Below are 21328 nucleotides of genomic sequence, written 5' to 3'. Positions count from 1 at the left end.
CAGTCTGTTAATCAAGCCCATTCTGATAAGGTTGACCATATGTTCGACAAATTTCAAAGATAGTTGCTATGGTAATTAAGTTTATAGGAAATCTGAATGTAATGGGATGGTCACTTTTGTGATTATTTCCTGTTGTGTATTTGAAAGAAAGCAGTGATACGAAGAAAACAAAAAGAGAAAATCATGTCATCTGAGATTCAAAGAGAAAGCTAGTAACATGTAAGTTGTAACTTTAAAAAATCTGATATATATATATATATACGATTCAGAATGACAAATACAATATGATTTTTTAATCTGAGGGATGTTGTTAAAAATCAAAACATATATTAATTTCTATCATTTTATAATGCTGATCTTGAAGTTTATACGTTTTGGGCGAAATATTTTCTAGATTTTAAATCATTTCAATCCTATTAATTATCATGAAATATTTGCCACTGAACATTATAAGTATCTTCAAACAAATGGTAAATTATATAAATCTATAACCACAACATGTATGATCATTACTGAAGTTAATGGAATAAAATTGCCTTAAGATGTACCTTATTTCGTAATGTTTCAAAAATGTGGTATAATGATTTCTACTTCATTAAAATATAGATAAAAATTTGTTAGTTTTATTGTATTTCTAAATCGCATGCAAACAGATACGATATATTTGTGAAACCTGATCATATACACACTTGAATGTGTAACAGTGTTTTTATATATCAAATATTTAACTGTTCATTAATACACATCTAAATTATTCTTTATATATCATGTATATTACGAATATATAAAACATGATACCGAATTCTGAAATAATAGTAATAAGGGTTTGTTATACCCACAAATCCGTCTAATACTAATGAATTTCTGACCATTAGACAAATACCCAATAAAAAAAAAATGGTTATTTAAGATTTTATTTTGTATTAAATAGTGTTTAAACTATTTAGAATATACATTAATTTATATTACATATCTAGAAGGGAGATTACGCACGCATGCATTAGACAAATACGCAATTCAAGTTTACTTATAACTTTATTACAGAGTCGGTTAGAAAAAAAACATAGCTGTAAAGAGTCTTCGGATAAGGAGATAGATGATGCAGCTAAAGATTGGCGGCGCTTAAGCCTTGACAGAGAAGGTGGCAAGAAACAGAGAAGGGAAAAAAGAATAACATATATAAATAATAATGACACTGTCGAAGTTCAAATTGAGGAGGACACTACTCGTGGTGACGACCAATGATATCAAATTTAAAATAAATAAAGTTTCATCTTCTGAATTATTTAATTTTCATTCTGGATCTGGAACCAAAACAAAAATTACATCTCGGAAAAAAACTATTTGTATGATCGCCTAACCATAAGCCATACGTCATTTGTTCTGTTAAAGAAATAAATGAAATTGATATGAAAAAAGAAGATGTGCATGGTATGATTGCTAATGAGACAGCTCTTTACAAGACACCAAATGACACAGAGTTTATCTGGTCGATTCATCAAACATTGCCAAAGAAATATCTTAGCGTCACACAATAAAATTAAAGATGCAAAGTTCATGAAAAAAACAAGGACAGTAACAACAATGGGTAATACAAAAATACAGAATTGTTACCTTAAACTTTGGCAGTTTGGAATACAAAAAAAGATCAAATGTGCTCCGTAGTATTTATCATATACAGCTCCTCATGCAGCATCCATTGTAATTTGGTTGAAACAATAGACCAACGTATTGCCAACATAAAAATGAGAAATACCTACCTTGGACCAACATAGTGCCAACATAAGAAAAGATATTTCTACGTTGGTCCAACGTTGTGCCAACATGGATTTCGTTTTTCATACAATGGGCCAACGTTGGCTCTATGTATTGCATATAACCGTACAACGTTGGGCCAACATGAAGCCATCATGTTGGGCCAACGTAGGCCCACTTTGCACTTATACGTTGGGCCAACGTTAAAATACAACGATGGGCCAATGCAATGATATACGTTGTGCCAATGTTGGGCCAACATACTCATGTTGTCTGGGCTGAAACCTAATTCTTCTATTTTTTCATAAAATAGTATTCATTTTTTAGGTTCCGTTTATAGATAACATTGAGAATGGAAATGGGGAATGTGTCAAAGAGACAACAACCCGACCATAGAAAAAACAACAGCAGAATAGAACTTGTATTTATTATTGTTTATGATCCGACTGAAGCCCGCCTCCGATCCGGGTGTGGGATTTTCTTTCTGAGTTGAGAACCCATTGGTGGCTTAAGGATGTTTGGTCAGATTGTTGTCTCTTTGACACATTCCCCGTTTCAATTCTTAATTTTATAAACATTGGATAAACTGTCTGATAGAGCATCAGATTGTATACTGACAATACATTTTTGGCCCGACGGCACTTTAAAGGGTGGGAATCCTGGATAACGAACGGTCTGTTAAATATATATGTTTGTTTAAAATTTCAACCAATGTTATTTTTCATCCCTTATTCTACTCCAGACGGTTAATTTGGACAATTCATTATACAAAAGTTTTTGACGAACGTGCCTAATGTTGGACTTAAAGTTATTTTTTGATTACTCTCATATTTCAATCGGCAATGAGGATCGAACCTCAGAGTTATTGCGATAACAACTTCTCTTTGACGGGATGTATAAGAGATTGATTCTACATATAAACTTAAGATTGGGGAGTATTAACAACCAGAAATAAACAAAAGATAAAGAGGAGTTTATTTTCCATGGCCAAATAAGCTGTTTTCTATGTTGTGTCTTGTGTACTATTATTTGTCTGTTTCTCTTTTTGTCTTTTAGGAATGGCGTTATCAGTTTACTTTCTATCTATAAATTTGACTGTCTCTCTGGTATCTTTCAACCCGTTTTCTGTTCCTGATTCAATACTTTTACCCTTAGTGTTGATAATTACTAGACTCTAGTTAAAAATCAAAACAGTGTCTACGCATGGATGTAAATATCAAGCTATATATTTTTTTTTATAATGTGTTTTTTGGCAAAAAACTACATATATCAATAATCCTAGTAGGTAAGTCCATAGAACATCAGCAAAATTGAGACAAGTATATAAAGTTGATACTTTGAATCATTCAATAAATGTTTAATATAAATAATAATAATGTTAAAAAAAAAAGAAAATCTAAACCTGAGGTAGCATGAATTGGGTAGATATTTTTATGTTTATTACGTAAAAGTTTACTTGTAAAGTCATTTTATTAGTTTGAGCCAGGGGTTCCAGCATATATTATAAAATATTATTTTTTCAATAAAAGGTATATACATTTTTGTACAAGCTACAGTATATACATGTATAGAGAAAATATTTTAGTTATTGGGGTATCTAACGGAAGGTTAAAAACTGGTGATCCTTGTAGAACACAATCATTGCTGTGTCGTTGGTTCGCTGTCTAGTTAAGGTATATCTCCGTTAAGTCATGTTCACACTTTTATGAAATAAAACGGATTTAAGCAACTATGGGTCAATCATATGACCATCAGCATCAGCATCATGCACACCATACAGTTTTTCTAGACATATACCCCACTATATAGAATGAATGTCAATGCAGATTATCAAGGACACACTTATATACAAAATTTAGTCCTGGTATAAATGATGAGTTTATTTATAAATGTATATCACATGGTTTACATTTTTTTGTCAATTTTTGGCGTTATGGGTGATGTTTACAAACGATAACATATAAAAGGGTTACACTTGAAGGAGTTCACATGTGCGGTTTGTACTTATTCACCTTTTTAACCAATGAAATGTACAGGTCTACCGGTAACAATTTTATGTCCCTCTTATATCATAGAATTACTATAAGTATACGGTAAAGATAAATGTCCACTGTCATATCAAATATAAACATTTTGTTCTAGGAAGTGCATATGAATGTGTATCTAGACCGTCTACTTAAGAAACGAACAACAATAAATTAAACAAACATTCAAAACAACATTGTACCTTTCACTTATTCGGGAATTTCCCAGAGAAACGAATTAGAACTAACCTATCTTAGTACAACTGAGAATAGTCTTTTCATATAACCAATCTATTTTTTCGACTTGTTACCTACTCTGGTGGTCAGTCACCCTGGTACTCGGTTAATATTAAACGAGCAATCAAAAGGAGTTACATCAAACATGTCAAATATTTAAGGAGAAAGTTTACTACTACCTGATGATTTGTTTTGTTTCCTAATTCAAATACTTTAATTTTAAAACAGTCATTTGAAAAGCTTGTTATTCTTAAACAGAGTAGCAAACATCCTTAACGACAAGAGGATTATTGCAGAATTTGTCTTTTTTATAACCTTTGTAAACACTAATGATATATAATCAACAGACTTTAAGAAGGTATCATACAGTCCACCATAGACAGGTGTTTTTTCAGTCAATATGTCAAGGTCCAAAACGCCCTGACACTTAAACGGCTGTAAAGTTGTGTTTATATCCATGATTAACACAGACATAATAATGATTTCTGTAAAAAAAAAAAAATGAAAACAAGACTGCGTCGGAGTACATCATTACTGTAAATAAGTGTTTATTTATGTTAATGTCTGTAGTTTTTTTCAAAACGTGTAAAACAATAATATTTCCGTAACACAGTTATTTTTGCGAAGGTTCAGGGACGTTCTTCATATACCTTACCTTAAAAGGTTTGCAGTGATATTCTCCGTGAATGACTTGTATGCAAATTATCTCTAAGATAGGCTTAAATGTTTTTTATTTCTATTTTAGTTGAAATTATGTGTCTATGTTATGTCAGAAAATAGCTTAAGATCCTGGCAATTCTACAATATTCACATTTTGTCTTTATAAACTCGAGGTTCAGCAGCCGATATTAGAGTAGTTTACGATTGTTCTGTCACCTCAAAGGAAAATAACTATTTATGGATTTAACGTGCGAATTCTTCTTAACAACCAATATATATTGAAATCAATGAAAATTAATTTGTGAATAGTGACAAAATCAGATTTTTTATTGATGTATTCAGATATAAAGATAGAATGCCGCTAAAATGATATTTTTTTTATGTTTCAGTAACATTTGCTTAGGAATTGTCACAATTCTACACCCAAGTCAAAGTAGGGGTATATAATCAACAGAATTTTTAGGAGAGCATACAGTCTACAACAATAGATAGATAGGTGTGTATACATCATGTTAAAGTCCAGAACGCCCTGAAACTTAAACAGTTGTAAACAAAAACTAAATTACGGGAACATGTATGTTATCAACACAAAGTTTTAGGAGAGCATACAGTCTGCAACACTAAATAGGAAGGTGTGTATTTAATATGGCAAGGTCCCGAACGCCCTGGAACTAAAAAGGTTGTAATGTTTTGTTTATATCTATAAGTAACACAGACATAACTGTAAAAAAATATATAAACACGACTGCGTCGGTGTACATCATAATTGTCAATGGGTGTTTATATATGTTAATGTCATTAGTTTTTTTCAAAACGTGTAAAACTATAATATTTCCGCAACATAGTTATTTCTGATAAGGTTCATTGATGTTCCTGATATACTTTACTGTAAAGTTATTGACTGTTTTTGGAGAGGATTTCCGAAACAAGCATTCTTTTGAAATTATGTGTCTGTGTTTCAACCGGAAATGGCATCTGATCCTGGCAATTCTACACTGTTACATTTTTCTCTTATAAATCTTGAGATTCAGCAGCCGTCATAATAGTTATTTTCGCTTAGGAATGGTCACAACTGTATATCCAAGTCACATGAAGGGTATATAATCAACATAATGTTTTTGGAGAGCATGGTTGACTTCTATATAAGATTAGATTAACAATTCTTTCATCATACTTGTTAACAACCAATTTAATATGTATCAAAATCATTAAAAATTAATTTTTAATTAAATAATAAATTCCAAATTTTTTACGTATGTATTTAAAGATATATAATCTGCACCAATCATAATCATACTTCAGTAATATTTGCTTGCAAAAAATAAGTAAAAAAAATTATTACATTGGTTGCAATAAATTACATTGATTTCCCAGTTTAATAAAAACCGATAATTTCACATGTGACGTCATACAACAATAGGCGTTGTCGAGACGTCGATAACGGCGGATCAAAACAAATTGTGAATGCGTAGAAACAAGATATAGTTCCTTACATGTTTTACATTAATTTTGTTAAAAAAAAGCCACTTGCCAATGTAATAAAAGGAATAACTAATTAAAGAATTCAAATATCGAAAAATATTCAACTCGTGACCGAACAACACTGATAATTAACTCATGCGCTACGCCCATTCGTGAATTAATGTGTTGTTCGGTCACTCGTTGAATATGTTTCTCTATTTGAATTCTTCGATTAGTTATTCTATAAATATCATTAATTAACCGAGAAATTATCGTTAACAAAATGAATGTTCTAAACAAGACTGCGTTAGCGTGAATTATGCCTATTTATGGGTGTTGTATATTTGTATATTTGTTGTTTTTGCATAACGTGCAAATCTACATTACTTCCGTTACACAGTTATTATTGTTAAGGTTCAGTGCTAGTCTAAATATATGATCTGCCGCCCGATAAAAATCGACCGTATGCAAATGAATTCCCATACATATGTTAACCTATTTCGTTTTGATAAGATCTCTTTGCATAATCTGTATCTATTTGAATATTGAGAAGATAATAAAACCCTTGAAAACACACTGCAATTCATCTCTTATTCCGTATTTGAAAATTACAAAATAATATGGAAACAACGCGTTTAAATCAACTGCACTTGAAGCGTTTTTCTTGATTTACCTTCATCAGGAATGTTCAAACCTGAATATTTGAAAAACTGAATGATGTATGAAACCAAAACAGTTGAAAAGTTAAATAATCAAAAATGACACAAAATAATAGCGATATTATTCGAAAGCCAATTTTGCTTGAGAAAGTTGACACCTCGGTTTCTTTATAACTTCAAAACGTATACATGTAACAGAATCCATCGTAGTTTTATACATCTAAATGTATGCATACATGTTCTTGTAAAAGGTTGATTTCTATCCAATGTATCACAATTATCTTGTTTTAAACGAATAATAAAATATTCTATCTATTCATGTCATTTGTATTTGGCAGCACTTTTAGGAATTTTGGATCTCAATGCTCTTCAACTTCGTACTTTATTTGTTTTTTTTTAGTCATGGTATCTATGATGAGTTTTTTTGCACAAATAGGTTGCTGGAAGGAAAAGTTGCTCTGTTCAAGACAAACATATTGAAACATGTATTATGATAGTATATATAAACCATAAATAAGTCAAGGTACCCTCATTTTTTAAATAAATCTCCACCAGCAGTGGCATCGATCCAGTGGTTGTAAATAAACTCAACATAGATACCAGGATAATAGTGTATGTAAATTGAAACGTAGATTTAATGGAAAGAGTAAATAACGAAGATACTGAATTTAAAGATACATCAACACGAACCCTTGCAGAAATACTTAACATCATTTGGATCACTCTAATAAAAATATAATTCCTGCAAAAATTACGTCTACTCAGTGATATTGCGTCATTCAATAGAGTATGGAATTCCCTCTAGTAAACCTTCATATTTTACGAATGATATAAATTACATTACATGTAAATCTTCTTACTCAAAGACATGATCAAAATTTATACTTTAAAACATGAGAACGATTGTAAAACAATTCACGTATAAAGCAGACATAATTTCCCCCTATAATGTTCATTTGGTTTATTCACACATTGTCGTCAATATATTGAAACTGTAAGCGACTGCCGTACAAGTGAAAGCTTAAGCTAGCTATAAACCCCATGTTTAATCCACCATTTTCGAAATAAGAAAATGCCTGTAACAAGTTAAGAAAGGAATAGTTGTTTTCGATTCAATTTGTGTTTTAGCTTTTTATTTTGCAATTTGATAAGGTACGTCTTGAATTTACCTTAGAACTCGGTATTCTTTTTTTGTCTTCATTTGTATAGTACGAAAGTATGTCTGAAGTCAGAAACCAAAAACGTACCTTATATAATACAGTTTCAATTGTAATGAAAACCTGCAATTCATATACATTTTTTTTCATAGAATATAAAAAGAATTATAACTAGTATCTCAATTGTTTGTAAAACAATTGAAAGGTCTTTCCTGTAAAAGTGATGTTTTCGGAATGTACTTTGTACGACCTTTCGTTTGATAAACGACAAGCATACCTTCTGAAACTTTTCACTTTTATCACTTAATGACCTCATCCGCCTACATTTTTGAGATCGGAATTATTATATATGTAACAAAGAGTAGATGAGCTTTCATTTGATATGCGACAACGCCATGTTCTAGAAAGTTTGATTTTTGCACTTAATAACCCTATCTTACTTATTTTTAGAGGTCAGAAATTTGTTATTTGAAATGTACACATCATGACCTTTCATTTGATATACATTAACCCTATCTTAAAAGAAAATTTATGTTTTGCACTCAATGACCCCATCCAACCCATTTTTGGGAGACGTCAATTTTAAATTTGAAATGTACGCTTTATGTTCTTTTATTTGATATACGACAACCTTACCATCTGAGAAATTTGAATGTTTGCACTAAATGACCCCACCCGTCCTCCTGGGATGAAAAGGGGGTTTAAAATTTTCATTTTTAAGTAGAGTACATTTAGACCTTCAATTTGATATATCAGATGACCCCATTTGATAAAGTGCCAAAAATGATGCAATATCAACTATATAAATAGAAGTTATGAAACTTACAAAGTCAATGCAAAACTTGAAAAATTGAAATTGACTTTTTGGCGTTTTTTTCCATGGAATGTTTTTGGTATTTGGTCAAACATAGAACTATGTTAACCTCTTCAATTTCTTAAACATTTTAAGAGGTACGCTCTTGTTGATTCAGAAATACATGCCTCCGCTCGCAAAACTTCAAACTGCATTATCTCTACAGCAACAATAGATATCTCAAATCTGTTAAATGATAAATGATCTACCGTTGAAGGACAACATTATAGAAAAAGAATTGGGACAATTTCAAAGTTCACCAAGGTCTCAATTAATCATCAAATATATGATGCAATACCAAACTTAAGAACCGGAAGTCGTAGAGACACGGGACTAGCACCATTCAACTCAGGACCACTTGACCATTCAAATACGACAAGGTCAAGGTCATAGTATACTGTGAAGGTCAAGGTGAAATTTCATCATGACCTGACATTGACCTCAAATTGAAGGTCTTGAATTACTGATCATCTTTGCAGTTTATAGTATGTTGATATCTGTTACCTTTAAAAAGATATAAACAAAATACTATACTTTTAAGAATCATCCCGTTGTAACTTTTGAATAGACGGTCGGACCTATATGGGCTTATAAAATAAAATGTAGAGCTCGTCGAGAGGAACATTTTATACGCTGTATGTATGCAGCAAAGTCTTATCGTTTTCCTAATATGTAAGCTTGAAATTGCAGCGTAGTTTTATTTTGCACTCGGTGACCTTTGACCTTGGGTGCATATTGAAGGTCACATAAATTAAAGATTATTGGTGAAGGTTCAAGGTCTCTATGACTTCCGGTTCTGAAAATAGAATTTTTCAAAATTCTGGACATACCCATTTGCGTTCATGAATTTTTCAATAGATCTTTCTTCTTTTAAGATATCCTGGTTGAAATCACCAACAATCACAGATTTATCTGAAATACTATTTACTTTATTTAAAACTAATCCAAACTGTTTAACAAAAAAATGTTGGAAGAAAAAAAAGAAAAAGAAAAAAGAAAAAGAAATGATGCAATACCAAACTTGATGTTCTCGTAATGTACTTTGTACGACCTTTCGTTATGCAACAACACCATGTTCTTAAACGTTTTATTTTTACACTTGATAACCAAATTTAACTCATTTTTGGAGGAGTGGAATTTGATCTTTACATAAATTAAGGCGTTTAATAGTTCTCTCGTTTGAATTTTATTACAATTGGCATTGCATAGCCTTTTACAACTGACTATGCGGTATTGGCTTTGCTCATTAATGAATGCCGTATTTTGATAAATAGATGTTAAATTCTGTGTCATTTGATCTCTTATGGAGAGTTGTATCATTGGCAAGCATTTCACATTTTCTTATTTTTATATTGAAATTTAAGCGTGAAAACGTTTTGCAATCTATGACCAGTAACCTTATTTGCAAATGAAAGGTCACTTAAAATAAAGATTTTTGGTATAGGAATTCTATCTTTAAACTTCCGGTTTCTTGAAATATAGTTTAAAAAAATGGTATACAATATTTTAAGGGAAATAACTCGAAGTTGGAAAATAAATAACTGTTTTTGTCTAATGACATTGCCATTTTAGATCGATTGTATTTGATTGATTGATTAATTGTTGGTGATTAAAGGCCACCTTATGGCTTTTTCGTGTCGGCCAAGTTTTTTAGTGGCGGAAACCATAATGCCAAGAGAAAACCACCGACCTTCGATAAGAAACTGACAATCCTAGTCAATTAAGATTGGAGTCTAGTGCACCCGCACGAGCGAAGTTGGAACTCACAACCTCAGTGTTGACTGGCTAGTTGTTTCAGTAGTAGGGGCCCCACTATTGTATTTGTAATAGGTTTTAAACATGATGCTATCTTAGTTAACATCGGAGAAAACACAAAAAACCATTGAGAAATGGAAATTTTATTGACAGTTACCAATCAATGTCCTATTCGGAACTTAGGTTTAGAAATAGAAACAAACCCCAGAAATTATCTCTATAAAAAGTAAACAAACAAAAGATTTGCTAATTAAACGATTGAAATATTACTTTTAAGCTATGTGCGTTTTAATTTATGCAATAATACATGCAACCTATATAAACTACCAAGTGTATCTTACATAAATATAGTTTACCTTAAACAAAAAGTAGAACACTACATAATTTCATATTTGCAAAACACATTTTGATCTGTCTTCTAATTCAATTAAAATTTAATTTGTTTGATATTAATTATCAGAAGGAAATAATTTTAAAAATATTGATCAAGATTTTGAACTTGCTTTTATTATAACGCTGGTGAAATAAATATAATATATTGACCGTTTAACTTGATAATGATAATAACTGAGTTACTGCATTTAGCAACATACATGGCATAAACATAAACGAATAGATAATTCATATACCTGTTTAAATTTTTGTTATGCAGTACGTAGAAATTTGGAATTGGGTAAGTTGAATTTAACATGTAAGATAATCCAAATAATCTCTACAAAAATACTTTCCATAAAATGTTATAACCTAACCTTGCTGAGTTTCTCTGCATGCTGAAGATGATACTCAACCCTTAGAAATTAATATTTTTTATATCAAACAAATAAGTGCAAACAAACTAAAATAAATCTTATACAACAAAATGACATAGTGGGTGGTATAAATGAATTGATTATAAATGATATATTTATATGAATTTATAATGTATACAAATAAGATAGTATCGATAACCCTGTTTCATTCGCACCTCTAGGAAAATGATTGCCTTGTCCCTTAGCATTTTGACAATTTAAAAATTTGTCACAATAACACATTTTTATAACTAATATTCATTGAATGATCACAATTGTAAAATTGAGAAAGGAAATGGTGAATGTGTCAAAGCGACAACAACCCAACCATAGAGCAGAAACAGCCGAAGTCCACCAATGGGTCTTCAATGTAGCGAGAAACTCCCGCACCCGGAGGCGTCCTTCAGCTGGCCCCTTAAAAACATGTATAATAGTTCAGTGATAATGGACGTCATACTAAACTCCGAATTATACACAAGAAATTAAAATTAAAAATCATACAAGACTAACAAAGGCCAGAGGCTCCTGACTTAAGACAGGCGCAAAATTGTACATTGATACACCTCTTGTACGCAACTGTCATTCCACAAAAAGTAATTATCAGTTTTAATATCATACAAAATCCATCATAATAACACTAATTATTAAACTGTTATGTTATATTTCATTGAAATCCCATATTATAACTATTAGCACTGAGTCAGATCACCATTAATTACGCATTTCCAGTGTTTATTTCAACAGCTTCATGATAACTGTAAAAAGTTGGTACAATCCTTACACAACATGAATTAACACCTTTCACATATACATGATCAATCAATGTACCCTTTTCTGTTGTTGGTTCCGTAATAACCTGGACATACCCATTTGCGTTCATGAATTTTTCAATAGATCTTTCTTCTTTTAAGATATCCTGGTTGAAATCACCAACAATCACAGATTTATCTGAAATACTATTTACTTTATTTAAAACTAATCCAAACTGTTTAACAAAAGTCTTAACATCATACTTTTGCGTTCTATAAACTGTAACAACAACCGTATCTGTTTCTATTATTCTAAAACCAATACATTCAATGTTTCTTACGTCAAAATGTATATGTTCAAAATTTATACCATTTTTAGAAAAATAGCCTACTCCTCCATTTTTCATCTGTTTTATTGTTCGAAACATTTCATTGTCGTCATTGAAGGCATCATTTCTACATACGTGACAAAAGCCATAATTATCCAGTTTAACATTCTGATCATTTGATGTTAACCATGTTTCAGTCAAGCATATAAAGTCAGCTCGTATCATATCACTGTTTACCTTCAAATCACTAATATGCGGCACCAACCCTTGGATATTATGGTATGCAATTGTCATTTGATGTTTCTTCAAGATATTAACAACAGGCGCAGATGCAGTTCTCATAGAAAATAATTTCATTGATGCTAAACCAGCTTCAATGTCAGGGTCTGCATATATTTTCGCACTTAAAGATTCATTGTTCATTTCAGAAATAAATAAACCTTTATTTGATGTTACTCTACTAAGAGCTACATAGCTTTGTCCAAATGTAAAACATTTACTCAAATCAACTGCTACTTCAGACACAGTTAATCCTTGGACTTTATGAGCTGTACATGCAAATGCTAACTTTAACGGATATTGTTTTCTTACACCACTCGCAAATGACAAATCTTCTGAGCACCGAACTAAACCTACACATCGTTTGCCACTTATAATTTTTTGCTCTTTTGCACTTTTACCGACATTGTCATCATCAAACTGAATATATATTATTTCTGGAAGATGATTGCAAGCAGTAATGATATTCTGTACTGTTCCCATCACTCCATTCACTAATCCATCTTTAATATCTTGATTTCTTATTAACATTATACGGGCACCCTCCGCTAATAGAATCGACGATGGTAGTTGTATATCACTACTATTGAAAAAAGAAGACTTTCTTTTCAATGTTCCAGTAGTCTTATCCTTTTCGTAATCTTCAGCTTCAAGTAATACAGGGTCAGAAAAATATTTCATTATCATACTATTATTAAACTGTTGAACTTCAGCGTTTGTTGCGAAAATGTGTAAAATGCGATCTGGTGCTTCTTTCATGCAATGTTTTAGTAATGTAAAATCATCAAGTTCAATTATCTCATTTTTCTTCTTAGTTCTTAATCTATTCAACATTTCGGCAAACGTTTTATCGTCTTTTTGTCGCATTATTTCATGAAGTTCAGCTATCTTGAACAAATCATTCCACAGGTAATTCAACGGATTAGAAGGATCGTTAACATACAGTTTATCACTTTTTTTCGATTTCACAGGCGGTAACTGATAGAAATCCCCAACTGCTATAATAGAAATACCTCCAAATAAACAACTTTCAGGTTTTTTCTTGATTTGCCTTAATCTTTCATGAACAAAATACAAAAGACGTTTATTAACCATAGATATCTCATCAATGATAAGTACTTGTAAGTTGTCCAATTTAGATCTTAATGTGTTTAATTTATCCTCACTCAATGTAGCATGATCCTTTGATAATGACTTGAATATTGACAGACAACTATGAATAGTCATTCCATTAATATTAAATGCGGCGGTGCCTGTAGGTGCTGTCAGAAGTACACTCACGTCATCTGGATTACACAAGGTTGGAGCAAGAATTCGGGATATCTCAAAATACAGACACTTAATTAAGCGACTCTTGCCTGTTCCAGCGCCACCAGTAATGAAAACGTAAAAAGGATCAACATGTTTTCCATTTGCCTTTTCAAGACACCAATGTCTAATATCAAAGAAAATGTGTTTTTGATTTTCATTCATATTTCGTAACATCGGTATAATTTCCTGATTAGAAAACACCGTACACCTAATCGGTAAGCTAAACTCTTTCTCAGCTTCACGGTTTAAATCTGGGACATTGTTTTCAATGATTTCATCATCATCATTGACATTTCCGTTTTCAGATCCTTCAATACCACACATAAACCTTTCGCTTTCTGATTCTGAACATAATAGAGCCCATGCATCTTCATGTGATCCGTTTTCCTCTAACTTTTTAATAGCTTCATCTATATAACTTGATGTCTTTACATATGAAGACATATTATGATCTACAGTATCTTTCACCGCTGACAAAATATCACTATTGAAGAATTTAACATGCCCACGCTTGTAAAAGTCTTCATAAGTTTCAAACATGGACGGCTTCAATTGGTCATCACTTCTAAAGGGTAAAAATAATTGCAGAATACTTTGATAGTATTTTTCTGGCACCTTGTCGACCGTAAATCGAGGATATCTGATAATACCTGAAGATGTTCTTGTCAATTTCCTGATATAACCCAAATCATTTTTCAATTTGAAAGTTGTGTCTTTATTTATCTTTTTAGGCACTTGAGATTCAGTTAAAACATTAAACTTTGAACAGAAATCTGCCAAACACATTTCATTAAATAAGTCGATGTCTGGCCTGGCTTTATAAATGTCATTTTTATTTCTCATCCATAAAGTTTCTTCAACAGAATGATTTTCAATCTCATCCCCGTCATGCTGTTGTTGTTTGCTTTTTGATTCCACTTTCTTTTTTAGTTGTTGAAGAGGAATCGATAATCTACAAGGATTGTCACCCACGGGGATAAATTCAACTTTTCGAGAACATTCTTTCATTCTCAATCCTGTTACACGAAACACTGCTTCTTGTGCACTGATCTCTCTATGGTGAAGATAGGCAGATCCAACTTTTTTCATGGTTTGTTGTGCACTTAAATTTCCGTCAGCTGCTTCACATTTTGTTTGTTGGAGTAACATTCCTAATTCCCTTTCAGATTTGCTTATGTAACTTATAATGTATACAACGCATGAAAATACATCTAAAACAAACTGAATATCCATATTGGCATCCCATGCTCTCAGTAAATGTGCATTATATTGATTTGTAAAACATTCCGTCTTCTTTCTTTTTAATACAATCGTGTTCCTGGAAGTTACATATTGAAAGCATTTTTCAAATTCCTTTTGTGACATCCCTGCCTTTTCAAATAGTTTCTCTGTGGATATATCATCTAGTTCTGAATCTTTTATTTCTTTCCACACAGTTTCCAATTTGTCTTTGTAAAGTTTGATGTCTGACTCGATCAAGTCTTTTTCAGTGGTAGGTCGAGATATGAACGAATGCACAGAAGGAGGTCTTGGAAAATTGAATCTACAATTCGTACCTTTCTTCTTGCAACTTTTCGAATGGTGTTTACTATGCTGTTGTACAGCATTCACAATTTTATGAAGTTCGGGATCTACATCTACAGACGGAATAGAGCATGTTATATATTTATCTACAAAATCGATAACTTTTTGATCTTCATCTTCTTCAAATATAGGTGCATCTTCAATCCAAAATAAACAGTGTGTATGAGGAGAACCCCTTTGCTGAAACTCAACCCTGTAGAAATAGTCTTTTACTTTTCCAATAGGATGGGCATCTGACATAATAACTGTTTTTAAAAAGAGATGAAATCTATGATCGAACATTCTGGCAGCTGTTACAGGATTACTTCGGAGTATCTTACATTTCTCATCCCAACTTAATTCGTCTGCATTGACAGCAATTCCTTGCTGGATCATTATCGATTCAACTATTTCTGACCATCTTAAATCAGCTGAAGAAAATGAACAGAAAAAAGCTGGTATTCCTATTTGTCTTATCATTGCCAAAACATCCTTCTGAGTCTTTTGCCAGAAAGGAGGGGTCCCTCTTATAGGCTTTAAAAATTTTATACCTTCATCACTTTTAAATAGTTTTTTCAAACCCTCACCTCTACAAATCATATCGGATGTAACCTTTTTTCCTGTTCCTGTTTTAGAAAAATCTTTCCTTAAAGATATCTGTACATTAGACATAACCTTCTCCAATTCTGATAGATACTGACAAAAAAATATATACGACGTATCTCTTGCAAAACGATTTTCAACACTCAATAATCTCAAGTTGAAATATCTGGAGGCAGATAACTTCATATCTCTTTCATCAGTGAATGTATTTTTACCGGATGGATAATGACAGGGAAAAGTCTTTGATTCAATGCCTTCCTCTTTTAATACACGTATGGGGTTGTTTCCTTCCGCTGGTGCAACGTCAAATTCTTCATCAAAGTAACAATCTAAAACCTCTTGGCCAATATCTGCTGGTTGTAAACATGTATCTAACTGAATGCTTCTTAAACTTTCATTCAGATAACTTTCCTCTGTATTGGAATCGTTTTTTTCATCTGATACATTATTTGAATCATTTGCGTTATCATTGACTACATCAGTTGAATCATTCTGTTCAATATTCGTATCCATCCACTGACTGTTTAATTGTATATCTGCATACCATTTATTGTGCTTCCGTAAATAGTTGAAAGCTTTCTCCACATTTTTAATGTCCACAAATTCGTACTGAACATAACCTTTGTACTCTAATTTCCTTTTTAATTTTACTTTAACTAACAAATGATCGTCCACTGGTCTTGGCAATGTATTCGTTACGACTTTGACATCTGATGGAACCAAAACTACAGGTCCAATAATCCCTGCTTGATTACCTTTTGGCAAGTTCATTATTTTCTGGAAGGGTATATTGAGTGCTATCAAATGGCTTTCAAGTTTATTCAAATTACATAACTCATCAGGAACAGTTTCTAATTGTAAGTTATTACAAAATGATTCAGGTGGTGTTAATCCTCTATGTAATTTTCTATGGCATGTATAACAAATCCAAAGTTTGTTTCTACTAGAAACTGCTAATAAACAATTTGATTCACATTCACTGGAACACTCGTGAACATACTTCTCTGTAACACATTTGTGTATTAGCTGTTTATCATAGTTTTCACATTTGCATTCTAAGACTTTGAAATAAAAGTCTCAAACAGCAAGCGCAAACATATTCTGGTCCCTTCTTAATGGCATCTTTAAATTTTTGAACCACAACATCAATATCAGACTTTGCAACTTTGAACAATAATCTTTTTTCCTTAACCTTTTCAATCAGGTTGTTCCTATAAATTTCGTCCTCTTCATACTTCTTTTTTCCGTTTTCAATCTTATTGTTTCTATATGTTTCATCTTCTTTATACTCCTTTTTCCTCTTTTCAATCATGTTGTTCCTATAAATTTCGTCCTCTTCATACTTCTTTTTTCCGTTTTCAATCTTATTGTTCCTATATGTTTCATCTTCTTCATACTCCTTTTTCCTCTTTTCAATCATGTTGGTCCTGTATGTTTCATCTTCGTCATACTTCTTTTTACCCTTTTCAATCATGTTGGTTCTATATGTTTCGTCCTCTTCATACTTCTTTTTACCCTTTTCAATCATGTTGCTCCGATATGTTTCATCTTCTTCATACCTCTTTTTCCCCTTTTCAATCATGTTGGACCTATATGTTCCATTGTTTTCGTACTTCCTTTTTCCCTTTTCAATCAAGTTGTCCCTATACTCTTCATCCACTTCATATTTTAATTTTCCTTTCTTTTTCATCCTCAGTCTATAATCTAAGTCATGTACATATTTCATTTTCCCCTTTTCAATCAAATCCTGTCTGTATGTTTCATCATTCATATATTTCATACTTCCTTTGTAGATTTTTAAACTCCGATAGATTGCATTATTCCAGTAAGTTTCTTTACAAGATCGCTTTTTCTTGTCTCTTACAGTATCATTTTGGCGATATCTCATCTTTTCTAATTCTCGTCTTCTTTTTCTTCGAAGATCTGTTAAATTTACTTGTGTTTCATTCAGAAATGTATTGTTATTCTTTGTATCAGTACAATTATTTCTTGATATTTGGTCGAAATTATATTTTACACTTGTATAGTCTTCGATCTTTTTACTCCTCTCTGGTAAATTATGTACCCTATTTCCTTCAACGTTCATTACAACTTCATAATGAGATGATTTCTCGACGTGTTGTAAGTAGATAGCTTCATTTTCAACATTTATATCTTTATCCATTTGATGAGCAGAATATGTTATCCATTTGTTATTGGTAAAGGTGTAAATATCAGCTTGCATGAAATGTGCTGCCGCAAGAATTTCGAGTTCTGTTCCCATAGTTTTTGGCTCTTTCATTTTCTGCATTCTGACATATTCCTCTACATTTTCGTATGGAGCAGGAACAAAGGGTGCAATGTCTTTGGAAATATGCAATATGTGATCGACTATCTTTTTTCTTATTTGTATATGATATTCTTGTCTTTGTGAAATAACAAATGATAATGCTCTAAATAAACAATTTCCATCAGACACTATTGATTTTGAATTTATAGGTTTACCCATATTGAACTTTTCATTTACACCTGATATTTCTTTGATATTTTTATGTGAAATTTTGAATTTAAAACAGAGTTTTCGCTTAGTTTTATATCCTAGGGGAATATAACTTAACCCTGAGTATACGGCTGGATGTAACATTTCCAAATCTCTATCTTCAATAACTTGGTTGCCATCGGTGTGGGTCCTTCTTTGATATTTAGCATTGTCATTTGAAATACTGACTTCGACCTCTCGACTTCTTTTCTTTGTAACATCTGTAATGTCGGTATGCTGAACACTTTCGAAAATTTCATTCGGCAATGTATTTTTAGTACTTTTCTTTATATCATGGTCATAACAAAGATTACTTTGCAATTTGTCCAAATCCACGTAAATACTTTTATTGTTTTTACTTTTTTCTAAAAGATCATATTCCCTATTTCCTCCCACGCTCATAACAACTTCATAATGAGATGATTCCTCAACGTGTTTCAAATAGATAGCTTCATTTTCAACATTTATATCTTTATTTATTTGATGAGCAGAATATTTTATCCATTTGTTATTGGTAAACGTGTAAATATCAGCTTGCATAAAATGTGCTGCCGCAAGAATTTCTAGTTCTGTTCCCCAAGTATTTGACTCTTTCATTTTCCGCATTCTGACATATTCCTCTGCATTTTCGTATGGATCACGAACAAAGGATGATAGATCTTTGGAAATATGCAATATGTGATCGACTATCTTTTTTCTTATTTGTATATGATATTCTTGTCTTTGTGAAATAACAAATGATAATGCTCTAAATAAACAATTTCCATCAGACACTATTGATTTCAACTTTACAGGTTTACCCATATTAAAAGTTTCACTAATATCTGCTGTTTTTTTAACATTTTTATGAGAAATTTTGAATTTAGAACAAAGTTTTTGCTTAGTTATATATCCAACGGGAATATAATTTAAGTTTGAACATATATATGAACCTAATATTTCTAAATCCTTGTCTTTAACCACAATCGTTTCGTCATCATTGTATGTCTTCTTTGTGTTACTTGTATCTTTATCCTTTGCAGAAATAATTACATTTACACTTGTTATTTCAAATAACGACTGTGGATCATCTTTAACAAACTCTTTCAAAATATGATATAGATGGCAAATGTCTGTTAACTCAATAACTATACTGGAACCATTTTCACATAGTTTACCTTGCAAGTTCCTGGAATGTGAATCAAAGTAAAATAGTCGAAACCCTTGTTTAATGACAAGACTTGTATATCCATTCACACTTACAAAACAACCATCAGCATCAATAAGGGCATTTTCAATCCCAATATTCAAAGGAAGAGCAAAAGGAAAACCAGCATCAATTTCACTATCAATTGCATTAATTGAATCTCCAAAATTGACAAAAAATGATGAATTAAATAGTTCAATGCTAGTTGGCATTTCTGATACTAGCAAAAAATCCTTAGAACCATGATAAGAATTATATGAAAGGTTCCCTTGAACTAGGATATCATCGATATGTGAAGTTCTCCAATCTCTTACGTTCTTTAATTTGCTATAAATAACAGCAGTAAAACAATTTGAAACACATTGTTTTCCTGCATTCATACCAAATCGTTTATCTCCTTGATGAAAACTCCCTTTCAGTTTAAATTTTGGAACCACATTGTCATACTGTTTAGTGCTTTCGTGAAGCATTGCGTGGTCATTGCTCCATTTCTTTTCATCAGCCTCATTATTTTGGCTTCTCTCCTTTTCCTGAAATATATTAAGAACTTGATGTGTCGGAACAGAAGGGGTGATTATGAACACTGACGTGCAATAGTAAAACTATAAATACGTATTTAACAATAAAAACTATTAAAACACTTCCTTAATTTTGAAATTGAACATGCAGCTAGTGCCTCATATCCATCCCTAAAAATCAAGATTATTGACAAGTTATACTTTATAAGTGAAAAAAGACAAACTGGTCTACTTGATAAGGTTGTCAAGCATTTTTTTTCACATTTTCTCCATTTCTCTATTAAAAGTCTTAGAAAAAGCAATCGATATACATTTATACAGCATCAGCATAATTATACAATTTCAGCATTTCATTCAATTTTAGTCCAACTATATGAACGCACACGATTTTACTTTTCCAACAATGTTATTAGTTGGCCGTAGATTAAATAGAAAAATAAACAGAAAAATGAATCTTAAATTTTTATGGTATCGTTTTACATACAACTATTCCGGTGTACTTACCAACATGTTTTCACATTCTTCAGGTTTTTCATCTAAAATGCCTGCTGGTTCCATAATGAATCTGAATAAAAAAACAGAGTTCCTATGTCCCTTGTGTAGCTAATATTATATCCAAGGTACGAGGGCAATGATAATAAATAAATGGAAAATGTATCCATGGGACACAAAGGATATCCCCGCAGGCATATAACGTTATAAGGGAACATGAACAGTAAAAGTGACACTACCTCAATTGTACTTGATCTGAGTTTTGTTGTAATAAGCATTGTGTATAAGTTTCATAACATTTGGTTGAGGCAAACTTTAGTAAAAGAACAAAAACGAAAAATTCAGGATTTTTTTTTCAATTTTAAATAGACATAACTCTAGAAAGTATACGTGACGCCACTAAAATTCCAACTGGACCTGTGTTTTGTGGT

The 21328-nt window shown here is 31.7% G+C and overlaps 2 protein-coding genes across 2 annotated transcripts; both read right to left on the bottom strand.

Annotated features, from left to right (window-relative positions):
• Positions 1 to 12064: 12064 nt before the first annotated feature.
• On the bottom strand, positions 12065 to 16954 carry LOC139504115 (uncharacterized). The gene has a single exon (XM_071294175.1). It carries the CDS (start codon positions 16952 to 16954, stop codon positions 12065 to 12067), a length of 4890 nt encoding a protein of 1629 aa, XP_071150276.1.
• A 271-nt stretch (positions 16955 to 17225) lies between these two features.
• LOC139504114 (uncharacterized) lies at positions 17226 to 20966 on the bottom strand. The gene is made up of 2 exons (XM_071294174.1): positions 20910 to 20966; positions 17226 to 20417 (listed from the first exon to the last, which is right to left on the bottom strand). The coding sequence occupies exons 1-2, from the start codon at positions 20961 to 20963 to the stop codon at positions 17226 to 17228; spliced, it is 3246 nt and encodes a 1081-aa protein (XP_071150275.1). The 5' UTR covers positions 20964 to 20966.
• Between the last annotated feature and the right edge of the window lie 362 nt (positions 20967 to 21328).

Source organism: Mytilus edulis, chromosome 14 (assembly GCF_963676685.1).
Source record: "Mytilus edulis chromosome 14, xbMytEdul2.2, whole genome shotgun sequence".
Lineage (NCBI taxonomy): Eukaryota > Metazoa > Mollusca > Bivalvia > Mytilida > Mytilidae > Mytilus > Mytilus edulis.
This window is presented reverse-complemented; position numbering and strand designations above follow the sequence as displayed.